The following is a 12,713-nucleotide window of genomic DNA, read 5'->3' on the forward strand; positions in this document are numbered from 1 at the left end:
TGGCAGTTTCCAAATCTCTGCTGCATAGCAGCAGGAATAACCCATTTGTGTGAGTCACAGAAACATTAAGAAGAAATGTTCTTCACTTTCAAAAATGCTTACCAATTTTATGCAATTTTTCACAGCAAATAAGAGCAACTACTCTCTCTGCCAGTCTTGTACAACTCATTGGTGGACCCTAGAAATAAAACGTAAAGTAATGACATTGTACTACATATTTTTTAAAAACAACAACAACCTACAATCACATATTTTAAATAACCTTTGTTTAAACAACAAAGTTCTCTCTCTCTCACACACACACACAAATAATTTATGCAATGGGAAGATTTAACAATAAAGCACATTCAAGAATACACAGAATAAAGAAGTGTAATTTATATAACTCACTAGAAGTTGCTTACTGCAATTTATAAAAAAGATGCACGGCATCTTACTGTACCAAAAAAGTACATATTCCAATCCAACACTGAATAAGAAGGTAAAACAAGTTATTTCCTTTTCCAGAACCCATCAGTTCTGTGCTTAGACAGCTGTTGACAAGATCCAATATAGGATCTTGTCAATAGGGGCAGTGCCCCTCCTACACTGAAGAAAAACTACAATAGTGCCATTCAAACATTAATATGCTAGCTGGGGAGAATGGAGGATAGGAAGACATATATCCTCTCATCAGTCCCTCATTGCAGTGTATGTCTTGTAGTACTTCAAGCAGTCTAAATTGTGCCATACTTGTTAGATCAAGTTTCAGCTGAGGCAACGTAAATTAGGTTGCCTAGCAGAAGGAGAGTAGGCTTGTATCCGGTAGCAAAATATATACTACAGAAAAGATAAGTGTCATTATAAATCAGTGGGAAAATAAAAAATGTAGAACTTGAAACATGTTTAAATAGTAAATAAACTTACAAAAAATTGAAGTACTTACAACTATTGATGCTCGAAGAGGAGAATTGATAGGTAGATAAAGAGTTGAATAAAATGTGTTATCAGGGAGTTCTCTAGTTTTACATTTAGGAGCCAGATGAGTAAATGGGTCACTGGGCAATCTAGCGCAGTACCTATTTGACATAAGGTTGTTTTTTTTTAAAAAATGATTAGACAGAAATCTTACGATTGGCTTATTCATTATTAAAACTCAACAAGAAAGGAAAAGGAGTCATCTGTTTGCAAGTATTGATAATTTTTTGCATCGCGTTAAAAGGTATGCAGTATGTTTTTAAAGTCAATACTCAAGAATCCTCAACTGGGGTTGGTGGTAAAGATGGGTTAGCAGTTTACTGCATGAGGATAAACTAGTATGAGAAAAAATAGGATATAAAGTTAAAAGGCCAGACCATTTATTAAGTTGTGGAAGCTTTAACAAATACTGAATTAGATGGCATTCTCTCTATCTCTTAACATTAAAATTATTCATATACTGTGAAGTACTATAGAAATTATAATCCCCTTTGTGTAAAACAGAATATATATTGGTCAATCTATACCAGCATACCACCTTGATTGGAGTATTGTGACACAAAAATACAGTACTTTTTAACTGTTGCATGTTGCAATACTTCCAGATCACAATGAGGTAAAAATAAAGGTCTCAAGTTTACTGAGATGCATCAAGAAAATTATTTGCTGTTCTTTGCTTAATCAAGTATGACACAGCCCTGAATCTACAAGACTTGAACAGAGCTGTTGCTGTTACAGTTTCTTGGAGGTGTCTTATTCACAGGGTCACCCTAAGTCATGGTTGACTGGAATGCCATTATGAACAACAACAAACAGTACATTACTGAAAACATCAAAATATTTTTCTGGATCCACATCCAATCAAAGAGAACTGATAATTATACAACAAATAGATTTGACTGCCTTAGATCTTAGAAGATGGGAAATATGCAACACAACTATAACATATTGTCTCAAACCCAAACATCATTCCTGACAACAGAGTAGTAATAAAAAGGCTGTCTTATGCCCCTTCACTTATGGGCCTGAAAATACATTGAAAATATGTTCAAAGTAAAACAGAAAAAAAGCAGTAACCATACCTATTAATGTGTCCAATAGCAGTGTTTATTGTGACTCGTGGACCCCCATCTTCTGGTTTCAAAACATATGGTGGAAAGATATCATCATCATCTATAATAGGTTCATTTTCTGTTTCATTATTGTCTACAGACTTTGAACATTTGTTCCTCAGGATCTTTGAAAAGGTTAGTCAGAGAAAATGATAAGATCATTTTATGCACACTAGCAATGAGATAAGCATTAAAGTGAGCAACAAATATGAGGGATACTTGATACAGCCAGCCCTAAATAAAACCATCTGAAGCACCATTAAGATAGCTTTGGCCTACTATGTTACAACATATGAGGACTTCATTAAGCTCTCATTTAGCCTGTCTAATCCTTTTGAGGTCCTTCCTACCATACATGGAAATCAACACAGACAATTAGTACACTGAAACTTTGGGGTGGGAATCAGTGATGTTTATCACACTATACTCTTAAAGTGCTACTACAGTGGTACCTCGGGATACGAAATACCCAGGTTACGAAATTTTCGGGATACGAAAAAATCCCATAGGAAATCATTGTTCCGGGTTACGAATGTTTTTTCGGGATACGAAGAAAATTTTTGGTGCTTTTTTCAGCTTTTTCGCACGAAACGCGGCTTTTCCCCATTAGCGCCTATGGCAATTCAGCTTACGAAGGCTTTTCGGGTTACGAAAGCGGCCGCGGAACGAATTAATTTCGTAACCCGAGGCACCACTGTATTCCACTTTGACTGCTCTAGCTGCCTCCTGTTGCATTCTGGTATTGGCAGTTTTAAGGAGGAGTATTTAGAATTCTCTGCCTGAGCATTCTAAATACCCCTCCTTAAAACTGCAAATCCCAGAATGCAACAGGAGGCAGCTAGAGGAGTCAAAGTGGAATAGTAGCACTTTAAGAAGTATAGTGTGATAAACATCAATGACACTGAAACAGTGTGCATTGTAACTGATGAGACAACTTAAGTGAAAATTAAAATCCCAAGCTATTACAGTGGTACCCCGGGTTACGAAATTAATTCGTTCCGCCGCCGCTTTCGTAACCCGAAATACTTCGCAAGCCGAAAAACCCATAGGCGCTAATGGGGAAAAGCCGCGATTTCGTGTGAAATAGCGCAAGGAGCACCAAAAAATTTCGTAACCGAAAAAAAAACGTTCGTAACCCGAACAGTTTTTTTAAATGGATTTTTTCGTAACCCGGAACATTTCGTAAGGGGCGCATTCGTATCCCGGGGTAACCTGTACATATTTGAAAGTTTCCTACTTTAATCATTTGATGTTCATTTAGCACCACAACAATGGAAAAGGCCACAAGGGCCATTCAGTCCAACCCCCTGCCATGCAGGAACTAATAATAATAATAATAATAATAATAATAATAATAATAATAATAATTGCTGCTGCTGCTACTATTACGTTTATTTATATCTCGTCTTTCTCCTAGTACAGGAATTCAAGGCGACTAACAAATCTACAACAGTTCAAGTTAAAATACTATAAAACATACAAAATACAAGCTTAAAAAACAATTAAACAATTAAACTCTTTAAAAACAAAAACAAAACAGCATCCATGTCTTGCGAAAGCCCGGCAGCATAAAAACGTCTTTACCTGCCACTGGAAGGACAGCAGGAATGGAGCCATCCTGGCCTCCCTAAGGAGGGAGTTACAGAGCTTGGGAGCAGCCACTGAAAAAGCCCTTTTTGTTCCCACCAAATTTGCCTAAGAGGGTAGTGAGAGAGAGAAGAGCCTCCCGATGACCTCAACATTCTGGGGGGCTCATACAGGGAAACATGGCCCTTCAAATAGCCTGGACCCAAGCTGTATAGGGCTTTATAGGTCAAAACCAGCACATTGAATTGTGCCTGGAAATGGACTGGCACCTAGTGTAGCTGTTGCAACAAGTGAGTTGTATGCTCCCTGTAGCCAGCTCCAGTTAATAGCCTGGCTGCAGCTCTTTGGACCAGCTGAAATTTCTGAGCACTTTCCAAAGTCAGCCCCACGTAGAGCGCATTACATCCCCAAACAGGATGTAACCAAGGTAAACAGTCAAAGCACCCGACAATTGGCCATCCAGCCTCTGTTTAAAAAACTCTGTTTAAAAAAGAAGGAGACTCCACCACACTCCAATGCAGCATATTCTACTTTCGAATACTGTAGCTCATATGGTATCATATAGTAAGTGTGAGTGGTAAGTCCCAGACCCCACTTTTAAGTAAAGCAGCTCAAAAAAGGAGGCAACCAAACTATTAAGCTAAACTAATATAGCATCATACCAGACTATGTAAAAGCTGCTCATTATAGGGTATGGCTTCCAAACCTTTTACCATGTTGATTGCCCTCCTTTAGACACATTTGATTCTCACTCCTTTATTTCCACTGAATCCTCTATACAGTGGTACCTCGGGATACGAAATACCCAGGTTACGAAATTTTCGGGATACGAAAAAATCCCATAGGGAATTATTGTTTCGGGTTACGAATGTTTTTTCGGGTTACGAAAAAACTTTTGGTGCTTTTTTCGGCTTTTTCGCACGGAATCGCGGCTTTTCCCCAACTTTTGGTGCTTTTTTCGGCTTTTTCGCACGGAATCGCGGCTTTCCCCCAACTTTTGGTGCTTTTTTCGGCTTTTTCGCACGGAATCGCGGCTTTTCCCCATTTTTTCGGCTTACGAAGGCTTTTCGGGTTACGAACGGTGCCACGGAACGAATTAATTTCGTAACCCGAGGCACCACTGTAATCTTCCTGCAGCTCTTCAAGCCCCAATTTCCTCTTTGTTTAGCTATAGATATTTTCAGGGTAGCAATATTAGCCATATAGCAAAATATAGTAATACCCAAAATCCACAAAAGTGATATTGAATCAATCAAAATGCACAACATATACATTGTGCATTTTGGTTCTCCCATAAAGGTATCATTGTTTTCTGGATGTAGGATGTAATTGTATAGATACGCTGTTTCGGATACACCAATATTTCTTTTAATACATACCTTTTCAATCGCTTTGTAGGTTTTAAGGTCTTCTTCAAAATACTTAATTTTGTCTGAATCTGCTAACATGATGTAATTTGAGATAGGTGCCCTGGCTCTTCCTTTGGACTGCACGTAGGAACGGTATTCTGTGGGCAAATCAAAACGAACCACCAAATTGCATTTTGGTATGTCAACACCCTCTTCTACAATACTAGTTGCAATTAGCAAGTTGGTCTCGTGTGCTCGAAATTTTCTAAGTACCTACAAAAGTAACCAAGAACATACATTTCTAAGACCAATTATAAAATTGTTAGCTTGACAAAATATAATAAATGCTTTAGAATTCAACAAAAGAATCAGCTCTACAAACCTGCTCCTAATTCATTGCTTACTAAAATCAGAAAACCATTCAGAAAACTTTTAAGAATTAAACTTTTAGAAAAGTATTATCTTGATTATTCTGCTTCCATCTTACTTTCTTCTTTCTTCTCTTTGTTTTAAATTTGATTCAAACTAATATTGCATCAACTTGCACTTCCACTTTACAATTCAGAATTCAGGAAAAAAAAACCTAGTGTATAACTGAATACAGACTAACATCCTTTAAATTTTGACTAACACAGCATGTAAAAACAACAAAAAAAGTAATATTAGAAGTTTCCAAACCTGCTAGTAGCATTTTCTGTAACTAGCCTATCAATTTATTCCAAACATCCCCCAAAATGATGTAAACCCATAAATTTAGAAGTCCTTGAATTAAAAAACTGAAACTCCAAATCAGATTGCAGTTGTGTTCACACTGAAATGTGACTGACTGCTCAAGTGCTTAAATATTATGCCGTCTTTGAGCAAAAATGATCCAGCTATGAGAACAGACTTGATATAAATCAAATATATAAATCAAATATATTTTCTACATAGAGGTGGCTACCTGTTTTTTTTACTTTTATATGAATTAGAGTTCTCACAAAGACTGTAAATCTGTTATCAAAATTTTGGAAAACCATGTTTAATGCCAAAGGCATAGATGAGTACTCCACTGCATTTTTAAGATAAATTTTCAAAGGGAAGCAGTAAAACTATCAAAGCAAATAAGACATTTGATCCATATAGTACATTTTTATGTTTTAAACTCAGCTACAATTTGTATCTGAAATTAAAGCCTATTATCTCTATTTCAAGAAATAAGAAGTTCAAACTATGCAGAATTTTTGAGATGGGAGTTCCAGGACCTGGTGAAGGTTCCAAATGCAAGAAAATACAAGCATTTTTGGTTAATTATTTTAATTAACGTTACCTCCTCCTGCTTTCGAAATTCTACTTCCATCTGTTTGCTACGGGGCTGATTCTTTCCAATGCCATGTCCAGTTATAAAATTGCTGCTGATGTAAGCCAGCTCTGGGTCTTGTTTGCCAGCTTCTTTTATCAATCTAAACATATTACACACATTTTGAAAGACATATATAGTTGAGAAAATGTACACTAATCTTTGGGATGCCAAGGATGCTGACAAGTAATTGACTATCTGGCCAGGGATGTAGCCAAGGGGTGGGTTCTTGGGGTCCGGACCCCCCCTTCCATTAGAAAAATGAATGGTGTGTGCTGCTGCGCTGCCGCACCCAAGCCCCATTATAATGGTGGCACTTAGTCTGGACCCCCCCTTCCTAAAATCCTGGCTACGTCCCTGATCTGGCAACATATATGCACAGGTGGCATTACTGAAGATTACTTAAATTTCTTCTGTAACACTGTAACAGGTTGACAGAAAAAGCTTGCAATCAAATCAGAACAACAAGAAGCAAATATCAACAGGCGAAGGGAATCCTAAAGATTGTAATGGTACAACTTTTTCAAGATGGAAAAAGAAGAATCCTCTCCAACTTCCAATAAGGACCAATTGGCTATAGAATGATGACTAGCTTAGGAAAATAGAAAGATGGAGAAGTAAAATGAGACAGAACAGCTGCAATCCTAAAGAAACAACACACTGACACACTATCACAGGTTCCACTTGTTATGTACATTGTACATTGTAACCCGCCTTGATCTATGGAAAGGCGGGCTATAAATAGATTTATTATTATTATTATTATTTAGAATCCTTATATACATTGCTTAGAGATCTGAATCTCTACTATCTCTGAATATTCCCAGCTCTGTAATTCAATCATATATAGTCTCAGTGTATTTGGTTCTGATGCCTATCTAGATTTATCTGAGCCCTCATTTTTGTCTTTGCCTTTCTCTGCGATATTCTGTTTTAAAGATTTTAACTTCGTAAGCAAGGTATTATTTTATAATGTATTTGATGTGCTTGATGTTCTATTTTATGCTTTTATGGATTTTTACAATGAATTGATGTTATATTTGTTTTGAGGGATTGCTTTCTTTTTGTAATGGCATATGTTACACAAATAAACTTATTTACTTACTACGTTGCTTAGAAATATTTTGTATTAGCAGATTAAGTACTGCAAATAATAGTAAATAAATATCTTGAGGAACATTTTATCAAGAATTTTATAGGGAACTGGAAAGGTTAATTTTTTCATCCCTAATTTATTATAGAGTTTGTTACTTTTTCCCTGAAGTAATATGTTATTGTTGTCGTTGTGCGTCTTTAAGTTGTTTTTAACTTATGCAAACCCTAAGGTGAACTTATTATGGGGTTTTCTTGGCAAGATTTGTTCAGAGGGGGGTTGCTTTTGCCTTCCTCTGAGAATGAGAGTGTGTCATTTGTCCAAGCTTGCCCACTGAGTTTCCATGGCTAAGTGGAGATTTGAGCGCTGGTCTCCAGAGTTGTAGCCCAATGCTCAAACTACTATACCATGGTGGATCTCTTCAGTCCAAGATCTTTTAGAGTGGAGATGGAAAAATCATGCAGTCCTCCAGATGCTGTTGGACTGCCATTTCCAGTAGCACTAGCCAGCACATCCTGTGGTAAAGAATAATATTGAGTTGGAGTCCAACATCACCTAGAGGACTAAATGGTTCCCCACCCATTTTAGAGTTAAAACATCTTAAAACCCAATTAACATTTCCTATTCTTTCTTCTTTTTCTGATTAAAGTCTGTTACAGTGAACTCCCGCAAGTTAATTTTAACATGTCATTTTTCATGTAATGGTTTTCAAAAAGTGTAAAGTCCATTTTAAGTTTTATGAAAATCTCCCATTCTTTTTTCAAGGCTTATTTTATTATATACCTGATCTTTGTTATCTATTTTGTATACTATAAAACTGCCAATAATACAATCTTATTTGTAACAAGCTGACAGCATTATGTGAAATCTTTCTTCTTTCACTGATTTCACATAATGCTGTCAGCAATGTTCCACAGGCAGAAATCATGGGACTCTTGGCTTTTATCAGAACAATTCAACATCTTAGACAAGAAGTGCATGGATTCAGGGGAGTACATAAAACAAAAGAACTACAGGAGAGGTAGTTAGGATAATCACCTGTCCAACAGCACACACAACTGTTTCCATAGTACACTAGCCCCATGGATCCCCTTCGATCCAGGCATTCCAGAAACAGGTGGGTAAATCAGCAACTCCCATCACCACTACATCATCATTGCCTCTGCACAGTAACACTATTTGTGTAATTAACAGCTATGCAAACGTAGTGGCCCACTATAGGATCACAGTCATTTACAACTTACACAGACGTACCATAAATATTATTGTATTTTAATGAATATTTTCATATGTACTTATATATATATATTAACTTTTATCTGTGTAATTTGTGACACCAAGTATTTCGTAATTCAATTTTAACTGTTTTATATAGATTTTTAGCTGCCCTAGAAGCGAGCCCTGACTAATTTAGAAGGGAAAATGCCAGCATGTACTGGTCTGAGCATAAGACGACAACTGTGGAAGCCAGGGCTCAAAAACCCAGATGTTGGGCAAGTCACAGTCTTCGGCTTAGGGGAAAACAAAAGCAAACCCCCTCTGAACAAATCCTGGCTGAAAACCCCCATAATAGGTTCACCTTAGGGACATCATAAGTTAGAAATTATTATTATTATAAATAAAGGTTAATAATAATAATAATAAGAAGAAATGAATTGAAGGCACACAGCAACAACAATACTGCAAAAAACACTTTTGGAAGGCTCCAGTAGAAGGAAAAAATGGGGGAGCACATGGCAGACCACAGAAAAGGTCTTGGGAGCTGTGTGCATCCTGCAGGTCATACTGTTCACCTGCAACTATGTGCAAGTTGCAACACTGTCACCTTGTGGAATGCTGCTGTTTAGGGTTCTAGCCAACTAGCAAATACCTTTTCTAAGTTATTCCATTCCACATCCATCTTTCTGCCACCCTCTCCACACAATCACTGGCACATTCAATCCTCGTGATACTGGGGAGAGAGGCACAGGATTACATAAGATCTGCACTCTGCTCTCAGTTTTGCAAACAAGGGAATTATATAAATTTTATACATACATGCAAGGCTGTGAGTTAGGGGCCCTTTCACAGTACAAAATTATAGCACTATGATTCCACTTTAATTATAATGGCAATATCCTATGGAATCCTGGGGTTTGTACTTCAATGAACTACAAATCTCCCACTGAGAATTCGGTATACTCCTCCCTGTGTGGCAAATCCCAAGGTTTCATAGCATGTTACCATAACACTGTAACTCTGTAGTGTGAAAATGCCCTTAGATCAACATTACTCTCAGCGTATGGACAGAAGAATGAAGATCACCACTTGGTACAGAAACCAACAAGATTTTCAACGAAGAAGCTCCAAAACAAGAAGGAAACTTTATCTTACAGATTAATTTATTTTGACTTTGATTCCAGGGCAAAGGCTGGGTGGTAGAAGTGAGATCCAGAGGTCCAATTTAAAGTCTACAAGCTGCATGCTACAACCTGGGTTTGGAGGCAATCCAGGAAGGATGTCAAGCCCATACCCATTTTCATTCACATAGTCAAAAGGGTCAATGTTTTCTCAGAAGGGCATTCAGTTTGAGCTGCTGCTACCTGTCAAGCTTTCCAAGGGATCACACTAGCCAATAAACCTTGAACACACTAATCAATAAATATTTAAGGAGGAGGGAATCCCAATTATTTATATCCAATTTCCTAGGCAGTGAGGTCAGCTGCCACCTTGCTCCTCATAGCAGTACCAATACCAGCTGGCCTCTGGTTCCCAGAGAGAGGGGGGGGAGAGAGCGAGCGAGCGAGCGAGCGAGCGAGAGAGCCTCCTGCATTGATCCTCCTCACTGATGGCAGAGCAGGTATCCCACTCTGTGCTGTAGGCACAATGCTGCCTTTGTTTCCTGAATGTAAACATTTACAATTCAAAACCAGCAGAGTTCCCGAAAAGGAAAGACCTGATGGTATTTCAGAGGAGGGGAGAGGAGGGGAAGGAATCAGATAGCCTAGTTGGGCAAGGATGTTCAAAAGCATAATGGTTTTGCATTTAAAATTTGTTGGGGGCAGATTTTACAATGTATGTTAGGCTTTTTAAATTGAATGGATTCCCTATGGCATTCAATCCCAGACATCTGAATTCAAGCATTTCATTTCATTTTTTTTTTCCTTACAGCATATACTTGGCACTCTTTCAATACACAGAATCTAGACCTCTTCACCAAAGATCACAGTGACCCATATTTATGAGCCATAGAGAACATGAAGAAGAAACAGTCTGACCAGTTACTCAAATTATTATAGTTAACAATACTTTAACATTTTTTTAGAAATCATACCTGTTTAGAACAACTGCTGTGTATCTTCTTTCAACAAAAATAATTCCACATAATATGTTAGTAAAGGGAGAAGGAAAATTAGTCTCTGTTTTCTCTTTTTCCTCTATTTCTTCATCTTCCTCATCATCTTCAGAATCACTCCAAGACACATAGTTATCCTGATTCCTATTATTATACCACTCAACACTTTCAAACTGTTGTCGTTCATACGGTTTATATTTACGTAAGATTTCAAGCAGTTTTATTACTTTTGGGGTTACAAATTTCAGATCAAGTGAGGCAGGTGAGAAGTGCTCTTCACAGAGTGCATGTATTTTCCTTAGAAAAGTATCTGTAAACAATAAAAATTTCCTGTGCAGCTCCTCTTGCTCATGTTTAATGTACTTCTGCAGCTCTCTCACCATCATCCCAGCGACTTTATCTGCACACCAGGGTCCCAGAACAAGCAACACTGCTCGACAGTCTGACAGTATCTGCAAACAAATGAAATTCATCAGTTCTGTATAGTGTGATACCCATTCAAAGAGCTTATATTAGAACCTTATAGTGTATATAACCAATTAATTCCTAAGTATTTGCATCTTCATATATAAGCAAGACAATACACACAAGATTTACTCTTTTCAGTAACTATTACATTCTAGGACAGACACAAATGTACACCATTTGCTAGATCACTGCATAGTTGAACTTATTTGTTATAGATATGGTATTCTGCCAGTTCACGAACATAGGATACTTATCAACTAGGGTTCCGGAAGGTATTCTGTCATTTTCCCCCACAGTATTTTCACTTTGAAAGATAAGAATAATTCTTACTATTGTTCATTTAATAAAAGCAACTAACCTTTCAGAAATATAAATGGGTGAAGAGAACAAAACCACCAATATACCTATAGAATGTCTGAAAGACGATATAGAAAAAATATTCATTTGCCATGATGTCTAAACTTGGCATGCTGCCATTACTACAAGATGCAGTATATCTATAAAGCAGAATTAGTAACCATTGTTTCAGACTTATTCTGATGTTATGACAAACTACATTTACAGGTTAAGTATCCCTTATCCAAAATGCTTGGAACCAGAAGTATTCCGTATTTCAGATTTTTTTTTATTTTGGAATACCTTTATTTGCATATACATAATGAGGATGGAGAAAGACTGATGATCTGTGAAGTGGCACGAGGTGTAGATTGCCACCATTTCACAGATCCTCACAGATCCCTCTCCTGCATTGTAAATACGTACTACGCCACTTGTGTCATAGCTCAAAATGTTTGTACTTTGGTATACTTTGGATAAGGGATATTCAATCTGAACTACAAACCAGAAATACGGGAGGCAACTGGAGCACCTTGAAGAAGTTGAATCAAAAATGTATAAGAACCAAGCCTGTTTATGTTTAAAGTGGGCAATTTGAAGTCAAAGGCTTTCATGGCTGGCATCCATAGTTTTTTGTGGGTTTTTCGGGCTATGTGGCCATGTTCTAGAAGAGTTTCTTCCTGATGTTTCGTCAGCATCTGTGGCTGCCAGCCATAGATGCTGGTGAAACGTCAGGAAGAAACTCCTCTAGAACATGGCCACATTGCCCGAAAAACCCACAAAACACTAAGGTGGGCAATTGTTTGATATTGGTCTCTTCCCTTCGCCCATGTTTTGGCTACTTATAAGCTACAAGACAAAGTTAAAACAGAAAAAAATAGAATACCACTAGTTATAACCTACACCTCCCAAGTGAGACCACCAAAACACATAATCACTTAGCTATAGTCCTGGAAGATTATACTATTCACTCATAGGTTCTGGGTGGCAGGCCTTCATTTATTGAGACAGGTTCTGAATACTACTCATGTACAACAGCACACATAACATGCAGAGAAATAAAGGAGAAAAACACTGCTATAAACATAGATGTCAATTTGTTCCCACTGCTATCCTGGAAGCAACATCACAGGTCCTA

The 12,713-nt window shown here is 37.5% G+C and overlaps 1 protein-coding gene across 1 annotated transcript in view; it reads right to left on the reverse strand.

Moving 5' to 3' along the window:
* DICER1 (dicer 1, ribonuclease III) overlaps positions 1 to 12,713 on the reverse strand; it is an 88,295-nt gene that overhangs the window by 37,736 nt on the left and 37,846 nt on the right. Inside the window, exons 10-15 of the mRNA XM_042464688.1 lie at positions 10,751 to 11,223; positions 6,315 to 6,447; positions 5,036 to 5,278; positions 2,040 to 2,194; positions 926 to 1,058; positions 103 to 178 (exon numbers count right to left, since the gene is read on the reverse strand). Coding sequence (XP_042320622.1) covers positions 103 to 178; positions 926 to 1,058; positions 2,040 to 2,194; positions 5,036 to 5,278; positions 6,315 to 6,447; positions 10,751 to 11,223 — 1,213 coding nt within the window. The remainder of the gene's footprint in view (positions 1 to 102; positions 179 to 925; positions 1,059 to 2,039; positions 2,195 to 5,035; positions 5,279 to 6,314; positions 6,448 to 10,750; positions 11,224 to 12,713) is intronic.

The sequence above is a fragment of the Sceloporus undulatus genome, chromosome 1 (assembly GCF_019175285.1).
Source record: "Sceloporus undulatus isolate JIND9_A2432 ecotype Alabama chromosome 1, SceUnd_v1.1, whole genome shotgun sequence".
Classification (NCBI taxonomy): Eukaryota; Metazoa; Chordata; class Lepidosauria; order Squamata; family Phrynosomatidae; genus Sceloporus; species Sceloporus undulatus.